At 47.2% G+C, this 25,844-nt stretch overlaps 1 protein-coding gene across 1 annotated transcript in view; it reads right to left on the reverse strand.

The window, feature by feature from the left end:
- Stab2 (stabilin 2) overlaps positions 1–25,844 on the reverse strand; it is a 147,061-nt gene that overhangs the window by 85,438 nt on the left and 35,779 nt on the right. Inside the window, exons 10-24 of the mRNA XM_051206213.1 lie at positions 25,603–25,736; positions 24,011–24,093; positions 20,560–20,709; positions 19,824–19,964; positions 19,214–19,270; positions 18,951–19,067; positions 16,057–16,110; positions 15,684–15,764; positions 13,602–13,754; positions 11,077–11,139; positions 8,173–8,259; positions 7,322–7,408; positions 5,510–5,621; positions 2,347–2,527; positions 669–765 (exon numbers count right to left, since the gene is read on the reverse strand). Of these exons, the coding sequence (XP_051062170.1) occupies positions 669–765; positions 2,347–2,527; positions 5,510–5,621; positions 7,322–7,408; positions 8,173–8,259; positions 11,077–11,139; positions 13,602–13,754; positions 15,684–15,764; positions 16,057–16,110; positions 18,951–19,067; positions 19,214–19,270; positions 19,824–19,964; positions 20,560–20,709; positions 24,011–24,093; positions 25,603–25,736 (1,597 nt within the window). The remainder of the gene's footprint in view (positions 1–668; positions 766–2,346; positions 2,528–5,509; positions 5,622–7,321; positions 7,409–8,172; positions 8,260–11,076; positions 11,140–13,601; positions 13,755–15,683; positions 15,765–16,056; positions 16,111–18,950; positions 19,068–19,213; positions 19,271–19,823; positions 19,965–20,559; positions 20,710–24,010; positions 24,094–25,602; positions 25,737–25,844) is intronic.

Genomic DNA, 25,844 nt, shown 5'->3' on the forward strand with positions numbered 1-25,844 from the left:
AGGAGAGCAGAAGCAGGCTATCGAGGGTAGGAAGAGGGACCAAAGTAGGAGGGCAAGGAGAAGGGGGAGAGTAGCAGGGGAAGAAAACCACGCCAGAATACACGTGAAAAGGCCGTAGCGCAACCCATTCTTCTATACACTATTTCAAAAACTCTAGAAGAAAATAAAACGCGAAGTTCGGAGCTAAGACCTTTGTGCATATGGCAAGCATTGGCACAACCTTTTAGGCTGTCTCTCCCTCAGGACTTCTTTAAAAAGGGTTAGGTCATATAGGCTCCCAAATGGCAGTGCTCAGGTGATGGCTCAGGTCCCACCTAGGCTGGGTTTGCCAGGAAACAGAAACCTAAAACATTTCTCAGAAGCCCGTCATGGATGGTTGAACACTCCTGACTGCAACTGTCAGCCCCTCATCCTTGCTAAACACCAGGCTGCCCCAGCCTGAGCTGCCTCCCCCGTCATATACCCATTTAAAACCCAACAAGCTTTTACAGCTGCCACTGTCTTCTGCTATCCAAAGCAGCATGGGAAGTTATTTTTCCCTTAACAGGCTTCTCCTATCTTCACGGAATGGCTTTATTTGTCAGTTTGTGGCTGTGTCACTTACGAAAAGTAAACAAAACAAAAGGAAACAAAAGCCAGGACACTCGGCTATGAGAAGCAACACTCACATTTTGGTTGCAGCCTCCTCTGGAGGTTGATCCCATGCACGGGTCCTTCTTAGAACAGAGAGTTCCGTCCCCTTCATATCCCTCATTGCAGACACATCTGTGAAGAAGATAATGCATAAAATCAGCCCAGGACACCTAGCGCTTGCCATGCTGGTGCATGCAGCCGGCTGGGGAAAGAGCTGGATGAGGCTGGGCATAGTGGCCAGCTCTGTGCAGGGCCTGGCTGCAGGCCCGGGTGGATGATTTGGTAGTCTGCAGTCAGGGCTGGGTGGGAATCCAAGCCCTACCTTAGCCATTGTGTGGCCCACCCAAGTCTCTTCAGAGCGGGGACATTATCTTCTCATTTGGAAAATGGGTCTGATCCTGGTGGGGAGCTCACGGGAATTCACTGGCACCTTTAGGTGCAGAGGTAACAAATGGTCTGCTCTTATTGGACCTGAACTGGACTGTTTAGAACCTGCTCCATGCTAGCTTTTCCCTTTGCTCCAGCAGAGACAAAAACTGCCTGGGGCCCAGGTTTGAACATGTCAACCAGGTGAGACCCCTATTCCATTCTCTGGTCCTTCAAATACCCCCATCCCCCCCAACCCTAACCCTAACCTCCCCACCCCCCATCCCCTGGCGACAGACAGACACACACACTCAGGTGTACCTCCTGCAATATGAGAATTTCTGCTCTCACCTTTCAGACATTCTATCCAAAATATTCTACCATAATACTTTTGCTGTTTAATGGGGCCATTTGCTCGTTCATTCATTGTTCATTATCTTCAATTGATCAATATCTATTGAACTCCCTGTGATAGATGCTGGATTATCACATGGCTTCCACCAGTCCTCCATGTTCTTAAAAAACTATGGACTATTTACCTAGGATAAGTTTCCTAGAGGAAGTGGATTTGTCTGGTGTCTACACAAAGGGAGTTTGATTTGTCAAGGCAGCCAGACAGAAAACCCTTCCTCCCTCCCTCCTCCCCCCTTGCTTCCTTTTTGATTAAAAGTAAATGTTGCGTTTTATGTGTGTGTGGATGTGCGTGTGCGCTTGTGCATTCTCACACACACACATGCACCAAGCATGCATGTACCTTTAGAGGCCAGAAGGCAGTGTTGGGTCCCGTGGAGCTGCAGTTGCAGGCATGGACGCTTCTAGCACAACTGAGACCTTCCGGAGGAGCAGCCAGTGCTCTTATTCGCTGAACCATCTCTCTAACCCCCTTTTCAGATTTTTAAGACAAGGTCTTGCCAGTGCAGGCTGCCCTTGAACTTGCAGCAATACTCTTGGTTTAGCATTCTGAGTGCAGGAATTGTAACCCATGGTCTTCATTTTTTTTTCTTAAGTGTGCTCATAATAAGGAAAGATCCAGACTGGGGCACCACACTCTTATATATGGTTCTTTTAATCTCTATCATCGTTCTGTAAGCAGGGTTCCTCACTACTAATGAGGAAAGCAAAGCTCAGAGAGGTCAACTAACCTGCCAAAGGTCACACAGCTGATGGTGCACTTTAAAGCAAGGGGAACTAAAATTTGAATTCAGCTCAATCTTAGCTTCCACACGAGCCATACTGTCAGCAGGACAGCACATGCCTTACTTTATACAGCACTGGGTATGGGCTGGCTCCACCCACGGGCGGCACGGTAGCCTTGGGTGGTGAAGGTCCTTCCTTTCACACACCTACCTGGCTGTGCCGTTGCTGTATTCACAGGTGGCATGGATGTTGCAGAGCTGCAAATAGGGCCCACAGGCTGAAGTCTGCTTGTCGCAGAACTTCCCGGTTGTGCCTTCTCTGCATGTTCCTGAGAGGCAGGCTCCATCACTGTCTACTCGGTTATCACATGCTCCGTGAGCACACAGACAGGCTGCAAGAGAAGGGGACAGGCTCTTCAGGGCCTGGGGAACCCTTTTCCATTGGAGCACGGCACCATGGGGATGGGCTGTCTCTTCCCCAATCCACTGCTGTCAAATCAGAGCCGGCTGAACTCAGGGCCCTCAGCATTTCTCAGAGTGCCAGGGGCAGCCTGGGGAGCTGACTGTCCCCCCCCCCCAGGAGGAGAAGATATTGGTTCCATGTGCCCTGTATGTGTCTGTGTTTGGGGGTGTAGAAGGAGTTGGTCTGCGATGCCATGAAAGATGTCAAGGGACCCAATTTTCAACTACTTTGTGGCTGGAGATGTTAGCCAAGAAGTTTGCCACTTTTTGAAAACAGTCTAGAATGAATGAATGCTATTTCTGTCCTGTTTGTAAAACTCCAGATGGGATCATGTGTTAATTCTCTACTTTCATTCACGGCAAGCCAGTGATAACTGGTGGCTAGTATCTGGCCCTGACTTCAGGCAAGGCCCTAGACAGGCTTTCCACTGCCTCACTAACCACCCTCAGTCCCCAGTGTAGGTAATGGGTGCATAGGCAGAGGCCCAGGCAGCAGAGGCAGCCCATCCAGTTTGCCCCCAGGTTTCCATGCGGGGACATGCCCTTGTCCAGGTCCATTTCTCCGGTGACTGTACACATGGTGGAACACAACTTTAACCAGCACACTCCCACAGCTCTGTGTCACTTCAAACTTTAGCTACGTACCTTGCTTGTCAGTGTTAGTATTTGAACTTTTCAAAGTGGGGGCTTAGTTCAATCAGGAAAGTGCTTGCTGCATAAGCATGGGACTCAAGCTTGATCCTCAGGACCCAGAATTGGTGATTGCTGTAATTCCAGTACTGGGGAGGCAGACACGGTGTTCCCTGGGAACACTGGCTCAGAAAACAAGGGGATAGATAGTCCCTGAGGAAAGACACCAAGGGCCACCTCCCCATGCACATGTCACGTGCACAAAAGTGTGAGCTCGCGCACACGTGCGTGCACGCGCGCACGCACACACACACACACTGCAATGTGAGCTCATCAGTTTTATATACCTATGCATGGGGGATATAAGGGAGGGAGGGACATGGGCCCTCTCAAAGGAAGGCTGCAGGGACTGGGATTTGATCCACACACTAAATGAAGGGCTCCGGGGTGGGGGGCAAGGGGGACAGGAAGCGGCGCAGACAGGTGCTTGGAACCAACATTCCAGAAACTAATGAACAAACTCAAAGAAAAGAGTCTGGAAAATCACATCTGGATTTAAAACAAAAATGAACTGCTATACCATTCTGAATAGGCCAGGACTCCGTTTGCAAGGACTGGGGCTCCAGTAACCGGAGACCCACGCACGATGAAGGACAGAGCTGGAAGCCACCTCCCGACCGGAGCCTCCACATCCTGCCGGAGACCTGGCAAATGCCAAGGGTGTCGGCTCTGCAATTAATGCCGATATTTTGGCCAAAAGAACAACTGGCTAGGACTGAGCAGCACTGACTCCGATGTGCCATGGGTTCCGGTCAAATCCGCCATGAGGGAAGGAGGTGTGTTCACACCAAATGTGCTGGGTCAGTGAGGGTAGCAAATGATGTGACTTTGTTTCTTGATTATTTAGTAGCTATCATCTCTGTGCTAACCCCTGCCCCAGCTATGAATGATCTGGATTGGTACTGCGAACAACCTGTGATTGTATCTTGGATTTTGTATCTGTGGTCAAAAATATTTTTAAAAAACCCCTGTGTCTGTTCTAATGTATGCATACCATTTTCTTGTCATTATGGCCTGAAAGGTACGGCCAGGCAACCATTTGTGTAGTGTTTATATAGTATCTGTATAACTCATCTGCTGGAGATTCACGTGTGGGGACGTGTGTAGGATCCAGGCAAGGCTATGCATTTCTATGCAGACTACCAGAGCAGCGGCAGAATTCGGTGACAACGGGGAGTGTTGGAACCAATCCCCGAGGAGGCTGAGGACAAAGCTACAACATTATCTCCTTCTCTAGATGGAGGCCCTGCAACACTTTCTCAGGTCACCCAGCCATGAAGCTAGAAAGGAGAATTTAACTCCTGGCAGGCCTGACTCCACGGGAAGCTCTCACCTATTCATTACACTTGGTTATATTCTAATTTTGGTTTAGAAACAGACATCTAAAAATATATGTAGTTAAATATGCATATGATGTCATTTGAAAGAATAACATACTTTCTGAGAGTATAGGACTGCATTTGTATGTGCCGGCTGTGGAGCTTTCTATATGTTCCACAGGCTTTTTGATACGTACGCCACTGAGGGTGGTTACTGCTCTTAGCTAGCACGTTTTCAGTATGTACTATGTGCCAGGCATGTCCCAGGGAAAGATTTCACATATAAGTTGCAATGAATTTATAAAACACTTGTTAGTGCCTTCACCCTTATTTTATTTGCGATTTGAGGTTATACTCATCCAAAGGCACAGTTCTTAAGTGGAGGAACTGGTGGGTAGGGGAGAAGATCTGACTCTTGAAATGGACCATTTTTGTCTTCATAGACATAGAAAGTGATTTCTAAAGCGCAGTGGCTGGATCGGCACTGCCAGCCCCCCCCCCCCTTGAGTGCCCACCCGTGCATGATTGACAGCTGCATGATTGACAGGCAGTAGTACCCTGGCTCTGTACACAGGTGCAAAGGTCTCTTTAAGAGACATCTCCACCCCCGCCCAGTTTCTCCGAGGAGACAGACAGATAGACAGATCTCTGTCTCCATCTCTCTTCTGTCTTCCTTTCGCTTACCCTCCTACCTTCCCCCAATAAAGCTTTCCAAGTAACCTCTCTCTGCACCTTGTGCCCGATTGTCTGGCCCCGTGCTACAGTTTGAGAAGCAGCACTTAAAGCCCCCACGCTGTGACAATGACACACCACAAGCAAAATCCACAGGACACCAGACCACCTTGTCAGCATGCTCTGTGTGAGAGAGAGCCCGTGGAAGGGCACTCTAGAAACCCCACTTACTTCTGTTACACCGAGGTCCATATCTGTTGGGGTTGGAGCAGAACTGACACTTGGAGCCGTAGAAGCCATCCTCACAAATGCAGGTCCCATTGCCACCGAGGCCATCTCCGCACTGAGAGCAAAGGCAGCACATGTGACGGCGAAGGAGAAGCAGATGCCCCGTGTCTTAAATCTGAACCCAGGCTCGGTCCCACCGGAAGGTGGAGTCCTCTCGGTATCACATAGAATGCAAACACACTACCTGGCTTGGGGGTCCTGAGCTAAGGTTAGAACCGTAGAGGACAAGGCGCAAGGGTGTGTTGTGTAGCTGCTTCCTCTGAACTGAAACGTTCTGTGTGTGGTGAGGTTCAGCACTGGGAAGGTTATCTTATACTTAGGAGGCTCAGGAGACTCTCAAAACACAAGACCCCTGAACAGTTTCGACCCACAGGGAGCCTGGCAGAGCTCATGTGAGCAGTGAACACTTGCCAAGGCTCGACCCTTCAGTGGGGCTGTGTGACAGATGGGCAGGCAGCTCAGGGGTGGGCCTTTTCGGTGATGAGGGTGTGCAGGTGCCCTTGCTGCCTTTGTAAACCCAGTGAACCCACTGGTTCACCAAGACAGACTTGGAGGGCTTTTGTTTTTCATGGTACTCTAAATGGGCCGAAGAGATCTGCTCACATCGCCTCAGAATAAGCCGCACCATAGAGGGTTACAAATGTGAAATGAGACCCTTCATCCAACGCTTGGTGGGTGGCAAGTGGCAGACAGAGGCCTCCAGATGACACGCTTGCTTGCTTGGGTGTGTTCTGTCCTGTGTAAATCTCTCTTGCTCTCCTACTGTGGTGTCGTGAGAGGAAATGGTCCCCAAAGGGAGTGTCACTATTAGGAAGTGTGGCCTTGCTGGAGGAAATGTGTCACTGTGGGGTGGCACTGTCGAGGTCCCTTTTGCTCCGGCTTCCCTCTGTGACTGTCAGTCAACTTCCTGTTGCCTCTGAGTAAAGAAGTAGAACCCTCTAGCACCATGCCTGCCTGCCATGATGATAATGGACTGAACCTCTGAACTGTAAGCCACCCCAATTAAATGTCTTCCCTGTAAGAGTTGCAGTGGTCATGGGGTCTCTTCATAGCAATAAAAACCCTAACTAAGACACTTAGCTGCATAGCCCTGGCAAGCCGAGGTTGGTGTTTGTTACTACACGTCAGGGTTGGGTGTGGGCTACCTTCCCCTAACCACCAGGCCCCAGACATCACTGCTAGTCTCTTTTATTCTTACTTTCTGTGTGAGACAGTCCCCATCTTTCATTCCAATTTTCAGGAGCGGTGGTTTAGATGTGAATGTATTAAATTCTCAGATCTACAGTTTTCCTGGATGAATTTACCTTTGTTGGTCTTGGCCTCCAAGTTGATGAGTTAAGCTTTGGCCTTTACATTTCACTTGGTTCTGAAGTTGGGTTTTTAAAACAACAACAACAACAAAGCAACCTTGGCCAACACTATTATTATTTTGAAGTACCATGGAAACCTTTGACATTGGAATCTTCCACAGGTTTGGAAAGTGAAGTCCAAAGAGTTTTGAGTCTTTCAAGCCCTCGTGGTGGATAACGGGGGAGGGGAGACTAAGCAACGTTCTCCCTTGCTCTCCTCCCCCTGCCCAGTTCCTCTGCAGCAGGTACCCCCCCCCCCGTTCCAGCAAGAGACCCAATTCTTTTTATTACTGGGAACACTGGCCTGCGCTGTGCCAATTTTTTGGTGTAGGAGTTTGCAGTATTACTGTGTGACTTGAGAAAGGTCAGCACACACGAAACAGTGTGAGCCAGGGACTATACTCACCTTCCCATTTCCCGAACACGGACTCAAGAAGCCGCCTGGGCATGGGTTGCAGTCAGGCCCAAAGAAACCACGACAGCACTTCGGTATCTGGAAACAACACACGTGCTGTTCTTGGGGACAGTTCGCAAAAGAGAGGTGGCTTCCACTAGCGGGATACAATGTCAGCCCTTCGTATGAACTTGCTGGCGCTTTACCGCCAGTGTCTCTCCCGTGGACACGAGAACGAGGTCGATGAAGGCTCATGCTTATAGAGTATATACGAGAGACGGGAAAGAGTCGCCATGGAAGATAGAATAGAGAAATAACAGGAGACTCAGTGGTAGAGCGCTTGCCTAGTATTTGCAAGACCCTGGGCTTGGTTTCATAAACAAACAAGTGGGAAATAAAAGAACATTCCAGGGAATGGCCAGCGATAGGAAGGCAAGTGTTGGAATGGAGGGCTAGCATGTAGAGGTGGAGTTTGACGCTTGCTGGGTAGTGGGGTAGTGACCGGAGGGGTTCGGCAGAGAGGGAGACTAGGAAGATGAGTCAGCCCCTGCATATCTGGATGGGCACTCTGAAGAGAATATCAAATAAGCATATTATGAGGCAAAAATGTGGGTAAGAGCCAGGTCAGAAACTTGAATGGAGGGTGGCTCACGTGTAGGGGTCAGGTGCGTGCACTCTGTGTTAAGAGACGGGGTGGTGGCCTGACTACACCACCCAGTCTACCATTTGTTTCCCATTCAGGAAAAATATCCTAAATTCTTGCAGGCCACTTGTGACCATGCAGACTTCAGAGCTCAGTAGCATAGCTTGGAGCTTCACAGGTCTTGGCGTCCTGGATCGTGCCATGACTGTACCCTCCTTACCTTCATGGTAGCGTTACAGTATCGTGCACAGCCATTCTTCAGGTTCCGTATTCTGCTTCTGTAGACACATGTGTGTGTGAAGAGTGTCTGGAAGAAAGCCAGTGGGTAAAAGCACTGTTGTGTGCATCCTAGCATGCCCTGGACATTACACAGCCTCTCCCTGTGCCAGCCAGTCTACTCTCTGGTGCCAGAGCAAGGGCCGCACCAACACACCCAACTCCAAATCAGACTGCCATCTTCATGAGGCCTCTTTCTTTGTTGGTAGAATACAGGCCAAGTTTTGGACAACCTGTGGTGCAAGGATCATTACACATCCTCTCATGCTATCACAGACATCTCTAATCCATCACCGAACACTCTGATTTACCCTGCATGTGGTCTGGGTCTCCCTCTGCTCTATAGCCATCGTTGAGCTCATGTGGACATTTTGAAGCCAGTAAGTATCGATTTCTTCTATGTGGAAAAATCTGCCGACTGAGAAAATTGTCAATAGCCTAAGTCTTACTCCTTGATTTTGGAAGCTGATTAAATAACGTCCTCCCATTCTTTAATCGTTGATGCCATTGTAGTTCGATATAACTTCCATTTATTGAGGAATTACAGTAGGCTAGACACGGTGCATATGGGCCATCCGTTTGCCAGTTCGTGTGAATGTTTTTCCATGTTTCTTTTTAAACATATATAGAAATTGAGGAACAGATAGGTTAACTGCTAAAGTCTGCTCCAGAGACTAAGTCTCACTCACGACTTACTAGTATCACATGGTCTCCGTGGGTCTCAGCTGCTTCGTGTGACACGGGACAATGATGCTGATATAAAATCTCACCCAGCTCAGTTCCCAGCTCAGGTTTTGTACTAAATCCATCTTTGTGTCGCTCATCCCCTTGCCCTAGGCTCTGCTGAAGGAGGACCTTGCCAGGACACAAGATCCTAACTCTTTTCTACATAAATGCATCCTGACACCTCAAGGGAAAGAGTATTTTAGGGAATTAACTGGAGTGGATCATAGGACCTCAGGAGCTTTTATGGTTCTGGCCCATTTCTTTTTACCCCCCCCCCTCTTCCCTTCCCTTTAGTTTGAGGCCAACTCAATGGTGTCGGATTCACAGGCATAACCCTGATCCTACCACGTGTCAGCCTTATGTCCTCACCTTGCTCCCCTACACACACAGCACTGATGCTGATGACGCATGTCCTTCCTAGGTTTGATGGCCAGTGTTGATTGTTAAAGCCAGAGGACCTAGAATCATCTAGAAGACGCGCCCATGGGTGTGCCTCTGAGGGATCTAGATTACTTTAATGGAGCTGGAAGGACAGATCCCGAATGGGGGCAGCAGCCTTCCATGACTTAACAAGGAGGAAGCTAGCCAGCCGAGCACCAGCCTTCATCTCTCTCTGCTTCCTGACTGCAGCCGCAATGCGGGAAGCAGCCTCATGCTTTCCCTTCCATGGTGAACTGTGCGCCCTTGAACTGTGCGCCAAAATGAATTGTCAGGGAATATTGTCACAGCAACTGAAGACGTAACTCATCCTCCAGGGTTGCTGCATGGAGTGGGTAGGACAATGTCTGTCATCTAGCTGTCATGGTGGCACCAACTTATTCTCCTCCTGGTTCCTGGTTAATAGTTTCCCAAAGGACTTGTGGGAAATGGCTTCATTATGCACAACAGACACTTGAGCACCCAACCCTTCGTCAGTTTAACGTTCTGCTTTAAGTATTTGCTACTAGGAAATGCTAGGACTGTATTAAAGATCTTGCCGTTTTCAATAATGATGTAGTCTAGCACAGAAATCGGCTTGAGAAAGTCTTTTTTAAAAGACAGAAGTTTTCTGTCACCCTTCTTGTGTTAGAGCATGTTGCCACACTGCTTTTCCCAACAGAGTAGTTGGTATATAATTACAGGTTGCTGTATAGTTGCAATACACACACACACACACACACACACACACACACACACACACACCATCTGAATTTCTTAAGGAAAACCCAAATCAATATGATATCTTATATTTGTCCCATAATCAAGCACTGTGTTTAAGATAGGATCAACTTCAACAAACGTGAATAATTCAATTAAACATAAAATGTTTAAAATAGTTTCAGCATACTTTCTGACATTTATCTTTATTATTTTAATTAAAAAATTATTTGTCTGTATATGTGTCTGAGTGTGAGTGCACATGGAGGGTGTTGGATCCTTTGGAGCTGGAGTTCCAGGAGGTCGTGAGCCACTTGATATGGGTGCTGGACCTGAACTTAAGCCCTCTGTGATAGCAGTTAGTGCTCTTAACCACAGAGCCATTTCTCCAGTCCCTATTTTTATTCTTACTGGCAAATAACGAATATGTTTATGAGGTACAGTGTGGTATTACATGTTTAAGCTAATTAATGTCATTGTTGTCTTGTGCACTTCGTGTTTCTTTGTGGGGGAGAACATCTAAAATATAGTCTCAGCATTTTTGAAGTATGTAGGACATTAGACACTATTGTACAGCGTGCCTAACTTGGGACTTACTTTCCTTGTCTAACTGTAAGTGTGTAATCTTTCCTGATTACTTCTTGTGTATTCCTATAGAATTATGATCGGTTAGGCAAATACCAACATTGGGCTTTATTTAGGAGGAGGAATTAGAGAGGAAGCTCTTAGAGAGGCTGTTTGCTCTTGGATATTATAAACTGTATTTATACTAACCCTTTTGTTATCTACAGAGGAAGAAAATTAGGATAAAGGGGCTAAGCAACATAACCAGGGCCAGCTAGAAACCAAGCATGGATCTGTGGGCTCTCTTCCGCCCACCGTGGCTGAGTTGGCCAGGTTTAAAGAAGGAAGCGGATGGAAAAAGATGGGAAAGGACAGAGTGGGCTTGCACAATTTGGTCATGAAACAGCCTTGTCACACTCACCGTAGGCTCGGAGTCGGCAGGACATTTGCTCCAACGTACCAGAGAGCAGCTCATACAAGAGCCCTGAAAGGTTAACAATAGTCAGCACAGGCATCCCTGTGAGGGCCTCAGTCTTGGGGGGTGGGGAGGGGAGGCTGGTTTTTAACTTGAGAAGGAAGGGACAAGATGTGCGTCCCCAGATCTGTCCCCTGACATCCTCTGTATGGTGCTGTGACCAACTTCCAGTTGGCTTTGGGCACCAGCAGGTACTTGTTGCAGGACGAGAGCAAATCAAGGACTTCCTCCTTGCCTCTGCACCACGCTGGTTGATTGGCATGCTGCCCCTAAGCTCTGCACTGATTGGCATGCTGCCCCTACAGCCCTCCACCACACCCCCTTGCTGCTCCTACTCTCGCTGGGAGCCCTGTAGCTCATTCCTAGCCCTGTGGTCATGGTTGCTGTGACCGTTTATCCCTGGCTACTCAGCATCCACATGTTTGTGTTCTCTTGATAAAGTTGGTTTCCTGCAGGGACTTGACTTTTAAAATGCTATTTATTGAACATCTAAAGTCCAAACCTAACATGTCTGAAGGCTGCCATGCTGAGAATGTCCAAAAAAAAAAAGATCGTAGGAAGCTCCAACCATGTCTACTCTTTCTAGACCTAAGTATGTATTTCCTAAAGGATTCACTTGGACTGTTAAGATAGATATCCAACCCAAACCACACCGACTAAGCAGAGCAGGCGGGGCTGGCTTTAACTCTAGAGGGAAGAGTGGGTGCTAAGCAGTGGAGGAAGCGTTCATTCTTAGGCGGTTACTAGAAAGTTCTTCTCCCTTCCCAACTACAGTTCTTTAGGCTGTAATTCCATCCCACATCTCGAGTTTTCCCCTTACAACAACAAGGAGCAAGCTCCACAACACCCAGGGGCACAACACGACCAGCAGTGTGGCTGCCCTTGTCCTTTGACGAACTTCTTTCTCTGAGCAGACAGAGATGCCTGTGGTAGAAGGCTCCGAGGAGCACATCGAGTGATTGCATCCTATTCTCTTCCTCAGCGTTTCAGGTCCCGATTTTAGTAGGGAGGTCACGCTCTCTGGCTTAAGCCAGGCAATGTTCCCGTGGTGATTATTTCCAAACAGGGAACTAAGGAGATTGCTGGCTATGAGAGTACATGTTTCAACGCTTCTTAGGAAGAGCTGATCAGAGTGGCGTAACATTTCCCAGACGGCGTCTGGCCTTCAGAAGTTATGCTCAGTAGCCTAAACAAACCAGTCATTGTACCAGTCAAGGACTCTGGGACCAGAAAACCAGCCCCCATTCTGAGAAGATGCTTAGCTCTTCCTGGCCCTCCATCAGGGGAGGACAGGATGGTGTGCTGGCAAGCGCCTGGAATCCCAGCCCTCCTCGGCCGATCCAGGAGTTCAAGGAGTACATATTGAGACCCCGATTCAAGAAGATGAGGAGGAGAGAGGGAAGAGCAGGAAGAGGTGGAGAAAGATTAAAAAGTACAGTTATGAGCTTTTCCCCCTTGTTCATTCAGTGCCTGTGTTCCGAAGATACTGTGAGATCAATTACTTCAAATGAAATGTCTTGCAAAGAAAGGTTCAGACTGTTATTGCTGCAATTCCGGGTTTATAATTCCACAGTAAGGTAGAGATTGCCCATGGAGCAATATTGGTGTCAAGGGTGCTTTGATTAAAACCGTCTGAGCCAGAACAGTTCATTCTGAATTAGGAAAGGTCATCGGAGGGCACAGAGGTGCATGAAGAAACCAACTTATAGAAAGAGCAGTGAGTCACCGGGCCAGAGTGTCTACCTGCAAGGTCTTTGGTTCCCCTGCGAAGAGGGGCAGTGGGCAAGGCTGCTCAGGCCCCACCCCTGTGACTGAGTAGGCAGAATAGCAGCTCTCCTCAAATGCATGGCCCCCCCACACCTCGAAATGCGACTTTGTGTGGAAATAGAGTCTGCACATGTACAAGGGTCAGGGAGCCCCTAAGTCCAGTGCCGTTGTCATTACAAACATGGAGAACGAAGCCACAGGGAGCGAGGACAGAGATGGCAGTGTGAAGCCACGAGATGGAGAGTGCCCAGGACTCCTGGGAATGGTCAGAAGCTCGGGATTAGGGAGATGGCGTGTGTTTATGTTCCCAGACACATACACGGCAGAGGAATGAGGATCTTTAGGGTACACGGATTTGAAACCATCCTGGAGAACATAACAAAAGAGCCCTGGGATTTCAGAGCCCTCAAGGACAGGGTGGCCTTGCTGACAATTTGATTTCAGATTGCTAGCATCTGTAAACATGCTAGAGCAAATGACTGCCATCTATGGTCATTTGTTACGGCCACACCAAGATCCCTGCACAACTTCAGATCCTCTCCGATAGAAATCCCACCAGAACCTTGGCTCGTGGCTGCCTTCTCCTCCTAAAGACTCACTTTTATGGGGTGGTTTCAGCTTCCTCAGAACTGTGAGCACAGAATGCTGCCTGAGTTCAATGGACGTGCAAGCTCCAAGTTCCCGAATTTCCCAAGTCCCCTTACCAATATCATTTCTCTCTTTGTCTCGTCACATCGGTGGGGAAGAATCGGGACGATGGTCGGAGGAACAAGAACTCCGGCCAGGGTGTAAATTCGGCCATTTTTGGCAACGATCCCAGTTTCTTCCACTGCCACATCGTTTACCAGGATCTGTCCCTGAAGAAAGAAGAAGATGCATAGACATCTTCCATTGTGATGGCAGGAGCTGGAGCAATACCCAGGCAGATGTGCTCAGTAACGGTATCTCTAGAACCCCTCAACATCACTTGCTGTGGGAAGGCCAGTATTGGTGAGTCAGCAAACGATAGTGTGAACTGAGTCCCTTCCTGGGCAGGGATGTCCCTGCACACGCTGAGGTAGGACAGAGGCCTGTCTACTTCCACTCCATACAGCACTTGCTTATTTTACCTCTTAGTTCTTAAGTGAAGATCTGTCTATTCAATACCTTCATTGCATCAGATAAGCTCTGCTTTAGGCCCTGGGGATGCATCAGACAAAAAACAGACATGCTGCTGCTTAGCAGCTAGCTAGTGGGGGGGGGGAGGGCAAAAAAAGGGTGAATTCGCCAAGATTTCTGAGTTCCACTTTTCCCACACCTGCTGCCCCTGCAGATCGATGGTGACTTCATTCTTGCTGTCCAAGTCAAAAGCCTCTGAGTCATTCTTGGCTTTCTCAGTCCTCAAATATATTTGCAAGGCACTCAGGAGGCAGAGGTGGGCAGATCTCTGTGAGTCTGAAGCCAGCCTGGTCTACATGATCTACTTAGTGAGTTCCAGGACAGCCAGCGCTGTACAGTGAGACCCTGTCTCAACAAAATAACACACACACACACACACACACACACACACACACACACACACACACAAGCATGCATGCACGCATGCACGCATGCACGTGTTGGGTTTATCTTCAAAATGCATTCACAATTCAACTACTTCTTACAATATCCCTGACCATGCCTGTGTAGGACACCATCATTATTTATTTTCTTTGTATGTATGCCTATGCACACAGAGGTCAGAGGTCAATCTTGAGTACTGTTCCTTAGGTAGTGTATCTGTTTTTTGTTTGCTTGCTTGTTTGTGTGTGTCATTGCTTCATAAGGTAAGCTTTTTTTCCTTAACATCTTTATTGACTATCTTCCTATTTACTAGAATGGAAGTTCCATGCAGACCAAAAGTTTGCTTTTGTGTTCTTCCGGACCTAGGACAGTGCCTGGAACAGATTGGTACTCGGTAGACGTCTGCCGAATGGATGAGGTCGTCATCATCATCATCAACAGTGGGTAGTGTTGAACCAACAGGAGACGGTTGAGTCAACGGAGTCAACAGGGGACATTCTCTCTGCTCCCAGACTTAGCCACCCAAGACAGCGCGCTCTGAATTTCCTTAGCAAACCATGCCCCTCCTCAGTCTTCTCACACTTCCACCCCAGACCCCCAGGCCCCCGTTATTCATCTTGACAAACCCATTCTGCTCACCTTCAAGTCTCGACCCCCTGCCTTTCCAAGACTCCTCTGCTACGAGCTGTCACAGCTCCTCTGACTGACACTCATTGCAACAGCAATTCACTGGCCAGATAATGGGTTGTTAAATTCTATTTTCTCTTCTGGGACATAGCCTTTCTTTTGTTCTTCTTGAGTTAACCCAGACTGTTACTCATGTAGGTTCTCAGCTGCCATTTGCTGAAAGAACTGAGTAGAGCAGTTGTAAAGACAGCTCAGCAGGTAAAGTGCTTGGCTTTCAAGTAGTAAGTCATGATCCCCAGGACCTGGCTCTAAGAAGCGAGGCACAGTAGCATTCTCTTGTGATTCTAACACTGGGGACGTGTGGATTTCTGGGGCTCACTGGCCAGCCAGCCTAGTCTGTTTGGTAAACTCCAGTCCAATGAGAGATGTTTTCTCAAAGGGGAGGAAACCTATGGAGTGAGACCTAAGGTGGGCCTCTGTCCTCCATGTGTACACACATGCATATACGGGGACATCCCCATAGATGTTACCTAACAAGTCAAGGCTTCACGCCTGAGAAAGTGTAGAGACATTATCAGAGTAAACATGCATGAGTCAGCCATACGCGTCTCACTTACATTTCGGGTTACGTTAAATTGTATGATCTGGTTGGCCATGGTCCTGATGTGAGGTGTCGAAATGAGGGTGGTCACTTCCAGCTGCAGTGGGAAGAGACCAGAGAGTCATCTGCAGCAATGCACAGAGTCCCCATTTCTCACCATCCTTGCTGCAAAAAGTCCTTTACTATTGATTACATAACCGTAGCTTTGATGTCACGAGCATTTGTGGCTGTAAGGATTCCTTTGATAATAATAACACCGGCAACAGTTAATAGACTGAAGCTAGTAAATGTCACAAATATTTCTCCAGCCCCAACATAGTGGAATTCAAGACTAGAATCTGGTATTTCAAAAGCAGGAGTAAAGTAGTAGGAGTAAGAATAGGACCAACCTGGATAAATGCAACAACGTGGTATCTGATGAGTTCCAGAAGTTTCCGAGAGCCCTGCAAAGGAACCAATAGCATATGCCAATCAACAAAGAAAACTCTATGTGCTTTTTTTTTTTTTTTTTTTTTTTTTTTTTTTTTTGAGAGTCAATCACATGAATGGCTTTGGATAGTAATCATAAAAGACAATGCCCCAACCTCTTTATTGGGAAACCAAAGATGAGAAAAATTCCATGCACAGATAGCTGACATTCATAAAATCTCTTGGCTGTTCCAAGAATATAGCACACACATTTTATGTAACCCCGGCATCCCTGTGAGTAGAGCCGACCTTTAACCCATTTTACATGTGATAATACTGAGCATCAAAACACTTCCAAGCCACACAGCTTCCTCAGGGCATGAACCACACTCTGGGCCGCTCTGTTCAACTTTCCCTCTGAACATTTAACATCTTCAAATTTTTATGACGTTCCTCTGTTTATGACTCCCAACTTGCTCCGTAAATCAAGCTTTGCTTGTCAGGCCACATACTGACATTTTAGGAGTGTTCAGGACCCTGATAACCTGTTCTCTCAAACGAAGTCACCCGTCTTCCAAGACATTGCCAAGGTTTCCTCTTGCATCAAAACACTGGCGCTACAAGGGAAGAAAGCATCTAACCAAACCATGGCATTGTACCCCCTGCCACTATCACAGCTAGGGTTCTGGTGCTTTCGCTGAGAACTGCAGGCAGTTGTCCTGGAGGGAACCTAGAGAATGGGGAAGCCCAAGGCCACCTTCCCAGGGCAGAAGGCAGAGGTAGTGGTATCTTCCTCTATACTGACTCAATGAGTCATAAGAAGCTTCCCAGCCCTCGAGTTATTCTGGGTGGTAGCACAGTTGGACGGGCAAAGATTACGGATCCAGAGCCTAATGACTACCAGGGAGTTCTCCTTTCTGGAGACCTGTTCTTACACATCAAGGCTCAGGCTGGCCCTGGGGCTCCCCTCACTCAGCCTCCTCTTGGCATTGACTTGGTCATGATGTCAGGACCTGTAAGCAATGGCCACACATCTCAGTTTGTCTGGTCCAGTCTGGCTGCTCTCTTCACTTTCAAACCTCCCCTCCCCTTGGGTGGGCCACCTTGAAGAAGTCAACCTCTGTGTCTCAGCCACGGAGTGGCTCCGAGGAAGCCATGCAAGAGAAGGCTTCAATGTGTGGCACCAGAGAGGGCGGTATGGAGAGAACATTGCTGAGAAATGTCCAACCAAGACAAGATGGCCAATTTCTGAGTGACACGTTGTGCATGTCCATGTTGAGCTATGATCACCGTGTGCTCAGGTTGGGCAGAATGGAGAACACACTATAGTCACCGTCCAAGCATTTGTGCCAATAAAGGTGGTATGCTAGTTAGAGCATTTAGCTTGAGTTTAGAAGCCTGGGTAGCAATATCCGTTTAGCTCCTGTGTGACCTTAAATGACTCACTTAGCTGCTAAGGCTTGCTTTTCCTGGAAAATAAAGGCACTGGTGTGGATCTCCTCTATAGCTTTGCTTCTGTTTGGAAAAAAGATCTCTCAGTGGGAGAGTCAACTTCTAAAGTCTGGTTGGTGTTGGGTCCATGTCACGAGGAAGAGAAGAGCGAAAGGAACATGGGGGTCAATCTCTGGTTACTGCGTGTCTCAGCCCCGTCTAGACAGGGCCATTGGTGTCACCCAGCATAATGGCAGGACACGCTTTGATATGGGATGCTCAGGAGCGTTCAGGAGCCCCTTGCCCTTTGGGGCTCAATCTCACTTCACTGTGATTGCCAACACGACTGCATCTGGAACCACTTGGGAAATGTGTCTTGGGTCGTGCCTGGAGGGGATTGCCTTGATTGGTTAATTAATGTGGAAAAAAACGCCGCCTTAACTGTGGGCGGGGTCGTTCCCTGGGCATGGGGTCCTGGCCTGAATGAAATGGAGAATGGGAACTGTCTATGTGTGGTACTAGGAAGTGAGCCCCCTCTCTCTCCCTCTCTGTCTCTGTCTCGTGTGTGTGTGTGTGTGTGTGTGTGTGTGTGTGTGTGTGTGTCTTTCTGTGTGTCTATGTCTTTCACCCTTTAACATTTTCAGAATGCAAGAGGTCCTTGTTGGTATGTGTAACAGCAAGGACTGTATTGATGAATCCATAGAGCAAAAAGGATTCATGGCTCACCACAGCAGTGTGGCTGAGACACCTGTGTTAGAGTGGGCGTGTGCCGGCAAGTCTGTCCCTCAGTCTCACTTCAGTGGCTCGGAACACAATATTTGGGACCAGGACGCAGGCTTGATTGCTTGACAAGTGCTACAGATGATCCCTGACCACACTGGAGCCTGGAGTCACTGGCTGGCTCCCACCTCCCACATTCTGTGTCGTCAGTAATCGTCATAGCCTTGCCCCATGGCTAAGACGGCAGCACAGTCTCTGGAAAGTCACAGAACAAATTTGTAACCATCAAACTGTCCCATTTGATTGCCATTTTAGAGAAAAAAAAATCCATGGGCATTTATTTATCTCTTCAGATCTTGTCTGTTAGGTCCGAGAGGTGATTTCAAATCATTTTAACCTTGACCTTGATATAAAGGAATCCGTGATCTCCTCTCCAGGGGGAATATGACAGCTCTGGAAACTATGGTAGAGAAGGGAAGGGCCACTGCAAAGAGAAGGGAGCTCAAAGCAAAGGGCATCTAATAGTGACACTTGGTTCTTGGACAATTGGTTCAGTGACGGTTGGTTCTTTAGTCCAGGTCGGGCCCTAAATGGCTGACTGAAAGTGCAGTTCTCTAGATGACTTTAAAGTGGTAAGGAACTGAATATGTTTGCTTGTTTGTTTACTTGTTTACTTATTTTTAGTCCAAAGGACGTTAGAGCGGACAGAGTATGGATACTCTACCTCTGGAGAAAGGAGAGAATCAATGGTGCCCGCCTTCATGTTATTCAGTGCTTCGTTACTTGGAACAAAAATGGTGTATGGGCCACCTTCATCTAGGGCCTGTCCGACACTGGTTGCCTGCATTTGAGAAATTAGAGTTTTTATTTTTGTTCATTCAAAATAACCTTTGAAGGAGTTTCCAGAAAATACTTGAAGTTGGTGTCTGACTTTACAAAGAACTTAACCAGACTCTTTTCCTTCTGAAATGTATGAAAGGGGCATACCTCTAACAAAGATCTGAACTTGCTGTATCTTGGTTGTAGTATTTCCATTACGGTTTGCTGAAAAGAGAAATTTAGCTGAAAAGTCAGTAAGAAAATCATAAAATGGTTTCATAAAATGGTTTGGGGAATGTGACCCTTAGTGTGAAGAGGCATAGCAGAGGTAATATAAAAGTATGAACATGCATAAAAGGACCGGATCTACAGCTATGCATTATACAACTGCTTTGACTTGATCAGTCATCCAAATACGGGCATTCTACAGCAGTCTCTGGCCACACCATGAGGGTCAGGAAGAAGAAATTCGTTACGACCATGACTGCCCTCCATGAAGTACAGGGAGTGAGCTGCCTTGGCAACTGGACATCAGGCTGAGTCGTCTGATATGGCCATAAGTGAGGTTAAAAAACCACCCATGAAAACATTCCTAGTATATCTCCCTTTCCCTCTGGAGCAACACTCAGAAGTCTACTAAAAGCTAAAAGTCATCCTGGAGACCCTTCTTGTAAAATGAAGGCTAAGGGATGGCAAACACTTTTCTCTTGGATGTGAGTCTCCAGGCATCAGCGAAGGTGGCCCTGGGCTGGCCTTACTGGTACTTGACTTGTCTCACCTGGGGGTTGCTCTTGAGGGTGGGCTCTATCTTGTCCATGGCCCTGTCCAGGATGTGTATAAGCCCATTTGAAGCAACTATGTCCCCCTGGATAATTTTCACCATTTTGCCTCCATGAAGTTTGAGTTTTAGTTGATTGTCCTACAGTTTCACAAAGAGAAAAAAAGGAAATAAAATTTAATTAATATGGTAATAAAATAAAATTAACATGTGTTCTTGGAAGACCAATTCTGGGATTAGAAGTCAGAAGTCCTATTGCTGTGAGACTTTGGAAAAATTACATGATCTTACATAAGGATGAAGATGTGTGCTGGACCCACCTTGCATGGTCCCTACTGAGTTCAAATGAGATAGGGTATGATGTCACTGATGAGTATCACATGCAAAGTTTGAGCTGCAAGTCTCACTAGGGTGTAACAATTCAATAGATTGTTGCTTTGATACAGTTGTTTTCAGCCTGTGGTGCATGACCCCTTTCACACGAGTCACATATCGGATAGACATTACAATTCATGACAGTAGCAAAATTACATTTATGAAGTATCAGTGGTTGAGGGGCCACCCCAGTATGAGGAACTGTATTAAAGGTTTGCAGCATTAGGAAGGTTGCACAAAGAAGGTGCACAATACATGCGTTTGTTGACTCAAGCCAGACCCAAACCAGACACCATCGTCCCCTTTCTGTAACAGTTTGCTCTGGTGTTGTCATAGGAATGAAACTTAAAGAAATTCTGACCTTATCCCTGTTGAAGATCTCCCCTGATTTTCCGGTCAGTGTGTAGAAGGTGTCTGTGTCATTCATCTGCTCTGTGCCCATTTGCCCGCCAATGATGTGGAGCTTCACAAAGTATCGAGCGGCCTCGTGGTCCATCAGTAACTCCTTTGCCTAAGGAAAGAGAGCCGGCTGGGATGACACTCGAAGAAAATGAGTGTTATAATACATGCCTCATTCATCACCAAAGATACCCAAGCTAGAGTGCTCTCCAGGACTCTCTCAGACAAAGATGATGTTTCAGGTGAGCACACGCCTCAAAGAGAATGGGACCTGCAGAGTCAGAGCTGATGGCCTGTGCACCGGCAGACACCAGAGGATGCCTTGCCCTGGGACTGATATGGTATGTAGAGCCCAACAGTGGCTGCCAGAGGAGAAAGAGGACATCAGGCACAAATAATAAGAGCCAGAATGAAATATTCTCCTTTTTTGTTTTTGTTTTGTTTTTATGGAAAGAGATGGTAGCCAGAGTGCTGGAATTATAGGTGTGCACCGCCCTAGGCTTTAAAAAGGTGCACTTATTTAGTAGTAAACAGTCAAAAATAAAAAGCAAGTAGAATGGAACGGTGGTGCTTTTGAATAGTAAACGTTTGGGACCAAATCTGCGTTTTTGGTATTACTCCATAGTCAACAATCAACAGATACTTTTTAAATGGGTTCTGTAAATCTTTATATATTAAAGGGGAGGACCCCTCCACCCCAAGCGCCTAGGATGAAGGTTTGTGACATTGTCCTTTCTCTGCAGCAGAAGAGACACAGGGCATCTCTGAAGGTCACCGGTAAACACATACATCTGAGATGGATGAACGGCGAATGGTATATCCGTTTGAAGAGCCTTTTATGTACGGACTTAAATTTAAGGTAGCAAAAATTATCATCAGAGAACGTCTTGGATGAAGAAGAGCCTATTTTATGTAAACTGGGTAAACATTAGTTATGTTAGATCAAATAGAACTACAGTGTTGCTATTATCACCTCCTCCAGCAACAGGTTTCATTCCCTCTCCATGACATATCAGACAGCAGCTGTGCACATTGAAGAGTAAGGTTCTCTCCTTGTCCCCTGTCACCATGACCATTCCCGAGGCCAACAAATACCCAGCTAGTGTTCTAGTCTCATCCTTTCTGTGGGAATGAGCAGCTTTGCATTACACAAACTGTATTCTCACAGCACTGGATGCTTATAAGCTTTGAGGGACCTTTTGGAGAGTGAATGGTTAGAGGATGGAATTGTAGCGTGCTGGTGATGGTCTTGCCAGACACACAAGTTCTTTCATTTGGAGAAACTAAATTGATGTGCGCTTTTATTATTTGCGTGCTTTTTTTGTTAGGGCGGTTTCACTCACAGAGGTTTATTAAATGGTACATGTTGTCGTCCACGTGTGGATGAGAAAAGAGTTGACTGCTAAGAAGGGAATAATAGTAGCAGTAGTGGTCACTAGAGGCAAGAAAGCATCGAAGGGAGAGGAGATAATGCATGCCACAATTCAGTCAGACAAGAGGAATGAACTTTGGTGTTCTAGGACATGTAATAGTGTCTATAAATTAGGGAAGCTTGTGTTCTAGAAAGTACTGCAACAGTGAAGTGTGAACTTCAACAGCACAAAGAAATGAACATATATATGTATATGTATATGAGAAATATTTTACAATGATTATGTGTTAATTTAAAACAAAGTTAAACTGTGGTGGTTTAAAGAAGAGTGGCCACCATGCTGCAGCAAAGTCTTATTCTCAAAGAGATAAAAAGTTAAGGAAGAGCCTGATGCTGAATTCTGAGTGGAATAAAGGAAGTGACGTCCTCAGGGTATGATTTCACCCAGCTAACCCTGAAGGCTATGAAAAGGAAAGGATCAACAAGCAGCAAAGGAAGCCATCAACAAATCAAAGCCCGTGCAAATGTGATTGAAGGAGGGGAACGTGCGTGCGTGCGTAAAGGGTTGTGGAATCTTCCTCCGTGGTTAAGGAAACAGCCACGGAGTCCCAGAGAGGCCGTTATGTGGGAACGTGGAGGCAAAAGCCTGGGTTGTGCGGGAGACACCCAGAAGTTGGAGACGCCAGAGCACTGGGATACCGGCCCCAGGGAGCCGCAGACCCACACAGAATCAGCCTAAGGAAGAGGAGTGTGCTGCAGTGAACCGAACTAGAAGGAGTGCGAGACGCGAGACGGGAAAGTCGGATTTGGAGTTTGCCTTGCAGGGTTTCAGTCCGGCTTTGGTCCGGTATTTCTTCACTCTGTCTCTTTCTTCCCTTGTGTGTTAGAAGTATATGCTTTGCCTTTTGATTTTACAAGGGTTTACAGTGAAGAGGTTCCCTTGGGTCTCAGAGGAGACGTTGGACTTTCAAAGTGTTGAGACTGTTGTAGACTATGGGGACTATGGAAGCTAAACCAAATGCGGTTTGCGTTGTGGTAGGGCTACAGGCCTACTGGGGCCAGTGAGTGGATTGCGGAGGTTTGCGTGAGAATGATCCCCATTGGCTCATGTGTTTGAATGTTTGGGTTCCAGTTGGCAGGTTGTCTAGGAAGGATCAAGAGGTGTGACCTTGTTTAAGGTTTCAAAAGCCTATGCCAGCACCAGTCTCGTCCCTCCCCTCCCCTCCCCCCTCCCCCTCCCCTCCCCCTCCCCCTCCCCTCCCCTTTCGTGCCTGCTTGTGCTCACTCTCTGCCCACTCTATGGATCAGGACGTAAGCTCTTAGCTACTGCTCCATCATCCGTGCCTCCCTGTTCCCATTGGCCGCAGACTAACCCTCTGAAATCGTGAGCCCGTCCTCTATTAAATGCTTTCTTCTATAAGTTACCTTGGCTGTGGTATTTCTTCACAGCAATAGAACAGTAACTAAGATACTCACCTGTTACAGGTTATTATTTTAAGGTATGTTGTAATTGTTCATGCTGTGGGACATTTGTTTGATGATGCAAAGATGTGTTGCATTCTTTTATGTTGCATTTGTTTAACTCTGTGAAGCTGTGCTGCTTGGTCTAATAAAGGGCTGAACAGCCAATAGCAAGGTGGGAGAAAGGATAGGAAGAGAAACCGGGCAGGAAAAGGTCAAGGAAGATAGATCCCAGGGGCCAGCCACCCGGCCACCCGGCCACCCAGCTACATAGTGAGGCATGGAGAAAGATGTAAAATAAGAAAAGAAAAGAAAAAAGTATACAGAAATAGAGAAAGATAAAAGCCTGGAGGCAAAAGGGTAGACACAATAATTTAAGAAAAACTGTCTACTAACAAGCCAAGCTAAGGCCAAACACTTATAAGTAAGAATACAACTCCACGTGTAATTTATTTGGGAGCTGGGTGGCAGGCCCCCAAAGAGTAAAAACAACCAGCAACATCCACCTTCTTTACATAAAATACTGCCTGCTAAGGCATTTTATATTGGCTCCTCAGATGGGGTTATTTTAGATACTTACATCGAAGCCTTTTAGTCCCTTGTCTGAGGGGAGCAGCACAGTGAATGGCCCCAGGTTGCTCAGTGGCCAGCCATAAGTTCTGTCTTAAGAGTCCAAACACACAAGAGAAAATGTCATGTGGATCAGATGCACATGGGGAGTTAAACATTCAGAGGGTCTTGTGTTGGGCCTTCTCTGCTCTCTGTGTCCTGTGATGCCCTTGGTAAACGGAGGCTCTCAGTACTGTGATGTGCTGGCTTACACATTCCCAGAACTTTTTAACTTTCCCAGCAGACTTAGTTGTGACTTTCCAGATGTGTGGCAGTCTTCAGACAGCCCCGCGGTCCCTGACCTGTCTGGCTGAGCTGCTCATATCCTTGTGTAAGGGTCCATCCAAGCTCTTGGGTCCATCCAAGGCCAGCTCAGAGGAGCCCACGACAGACTTACTGTTGTGTTAAAAGCAGAATATTTGAACGAAGGACCTTACATTTACATTCTGCTCTGAGACTTGCAAGTTCCATAGCCAGCTGGTTTCCATCACCCACTCAGGGGATGCTGAGATGTATTACACCAGACTCTGTGCTCTCACACAGGAGCAAGATGCCTGGGGAAGGTGAAAGGTCAACGGGGCTCTGTCTAGGAAAATGTTTGTGTGTGGGGTCCAGTTTTCAAAGGACACCCTGCACCTCCTTCTGCTCTCATTTAATGTCCTGGGAGTACTTAGCTGAAGGATAGAGTTGCTGCAAGCTGTTCTCAAGCCTGAGCCATGTCTGCAGGACCTGGTTCTCGCTAGGAAGCCTTGCAAAGGGTGGAGAATCACACAGTTAAAATTATTCAGAGAACAAGGCATTGGTCTGCAAGGATGCTGACTTCTTTAATGTGTTCTTTCTGGGAAATTGTTTTTAGCATACTTGGCCAATTCTAACATACATGCGGATATTTCAAGGTTCCTGTTGGGTCAGTTCTGTGTTTTTTATTTTTGCTGATTGGCCAAATTTATGCTTGATTGAGATCGTATCCAGTGCTCTGATCAGCTGTAATGTTTTGTCCTTCAGAGGGTTTGGGGAAATAGTTTATAGAAGGCATCTGTAGATGCATAGGCATGTTTTGTGCTATCATGCTGCCTAGGGTTCCAAGAAGATCTGTTACTACTATAGGTTAGTTAATAGCTTCCAGTTAAGCGTGAACAGGAGCAAGATTTGTTCAAAATTCAAATGGCACCTTCCTCACTGAACATGAATACCAGGGGCCTTAGGTGACTCTAGTCTCAGAGTTCTCTGCCAACATTTATTCATCCTTGAAAAACACAGGAAGTCAAGGAAAAAAGGAACAGACTTTTACGCCAATGGCTGTACCTCTTGCTCTCATTGCTGGTCTGCTATCTAGCGTGATGCCATGGCCCTGGCCTTAGCTCTCTGCCTACGAATCTTTGCATTGCTAGTCTGCAATGCGGTCTCCTTGGAGACAGCCGCCTGCTCTCCCCATCCCCTGAGTGTCCTGTCCCTACAAGGGCGAGCCCCAGCGTCCCAACTTTGTCTGTCCCTTTGCCTGCTTGTGTCTTGCAGATGCCTTGGCCTGAGAGAGGACTGTGCTGGGGGAGGAGATCTTGGTACCCAGGATGGAGATGAAAGAGGTCAGCCTTCTTTGCCACATTCCTCTGGGTTCAGTGTTTAACTCTTTGAGTCTCTCCATGATGTCTCCATAGCAGGTCAGGCCGTCGCCCATGTAACCTTTCTGGCATGTGCATCTGGAGAGAGGGGGAAGTCACATTCTCAGGGCCTTGGAGCCATCAGGAGCTGAGAGTTCACAGCCGGATGCTTTATTTTACACAGGGTTTATAGGTGAAGAGACCAAT

Source organism: Phodopus roborovskii, unplaced genomic scaffold (genome assembly GCF_943737965.1).
Source record: "Phodopus roborovskii unplaced genomic scaffold, PHOROB, whole genome shotgun sequence".
Taxonomy (NCBI): Eukaryota; Metazoa; Chordata; class Mammalia; order Rodentia; family Cricetidae; genus Phodopus; species Phodopus roborovskii.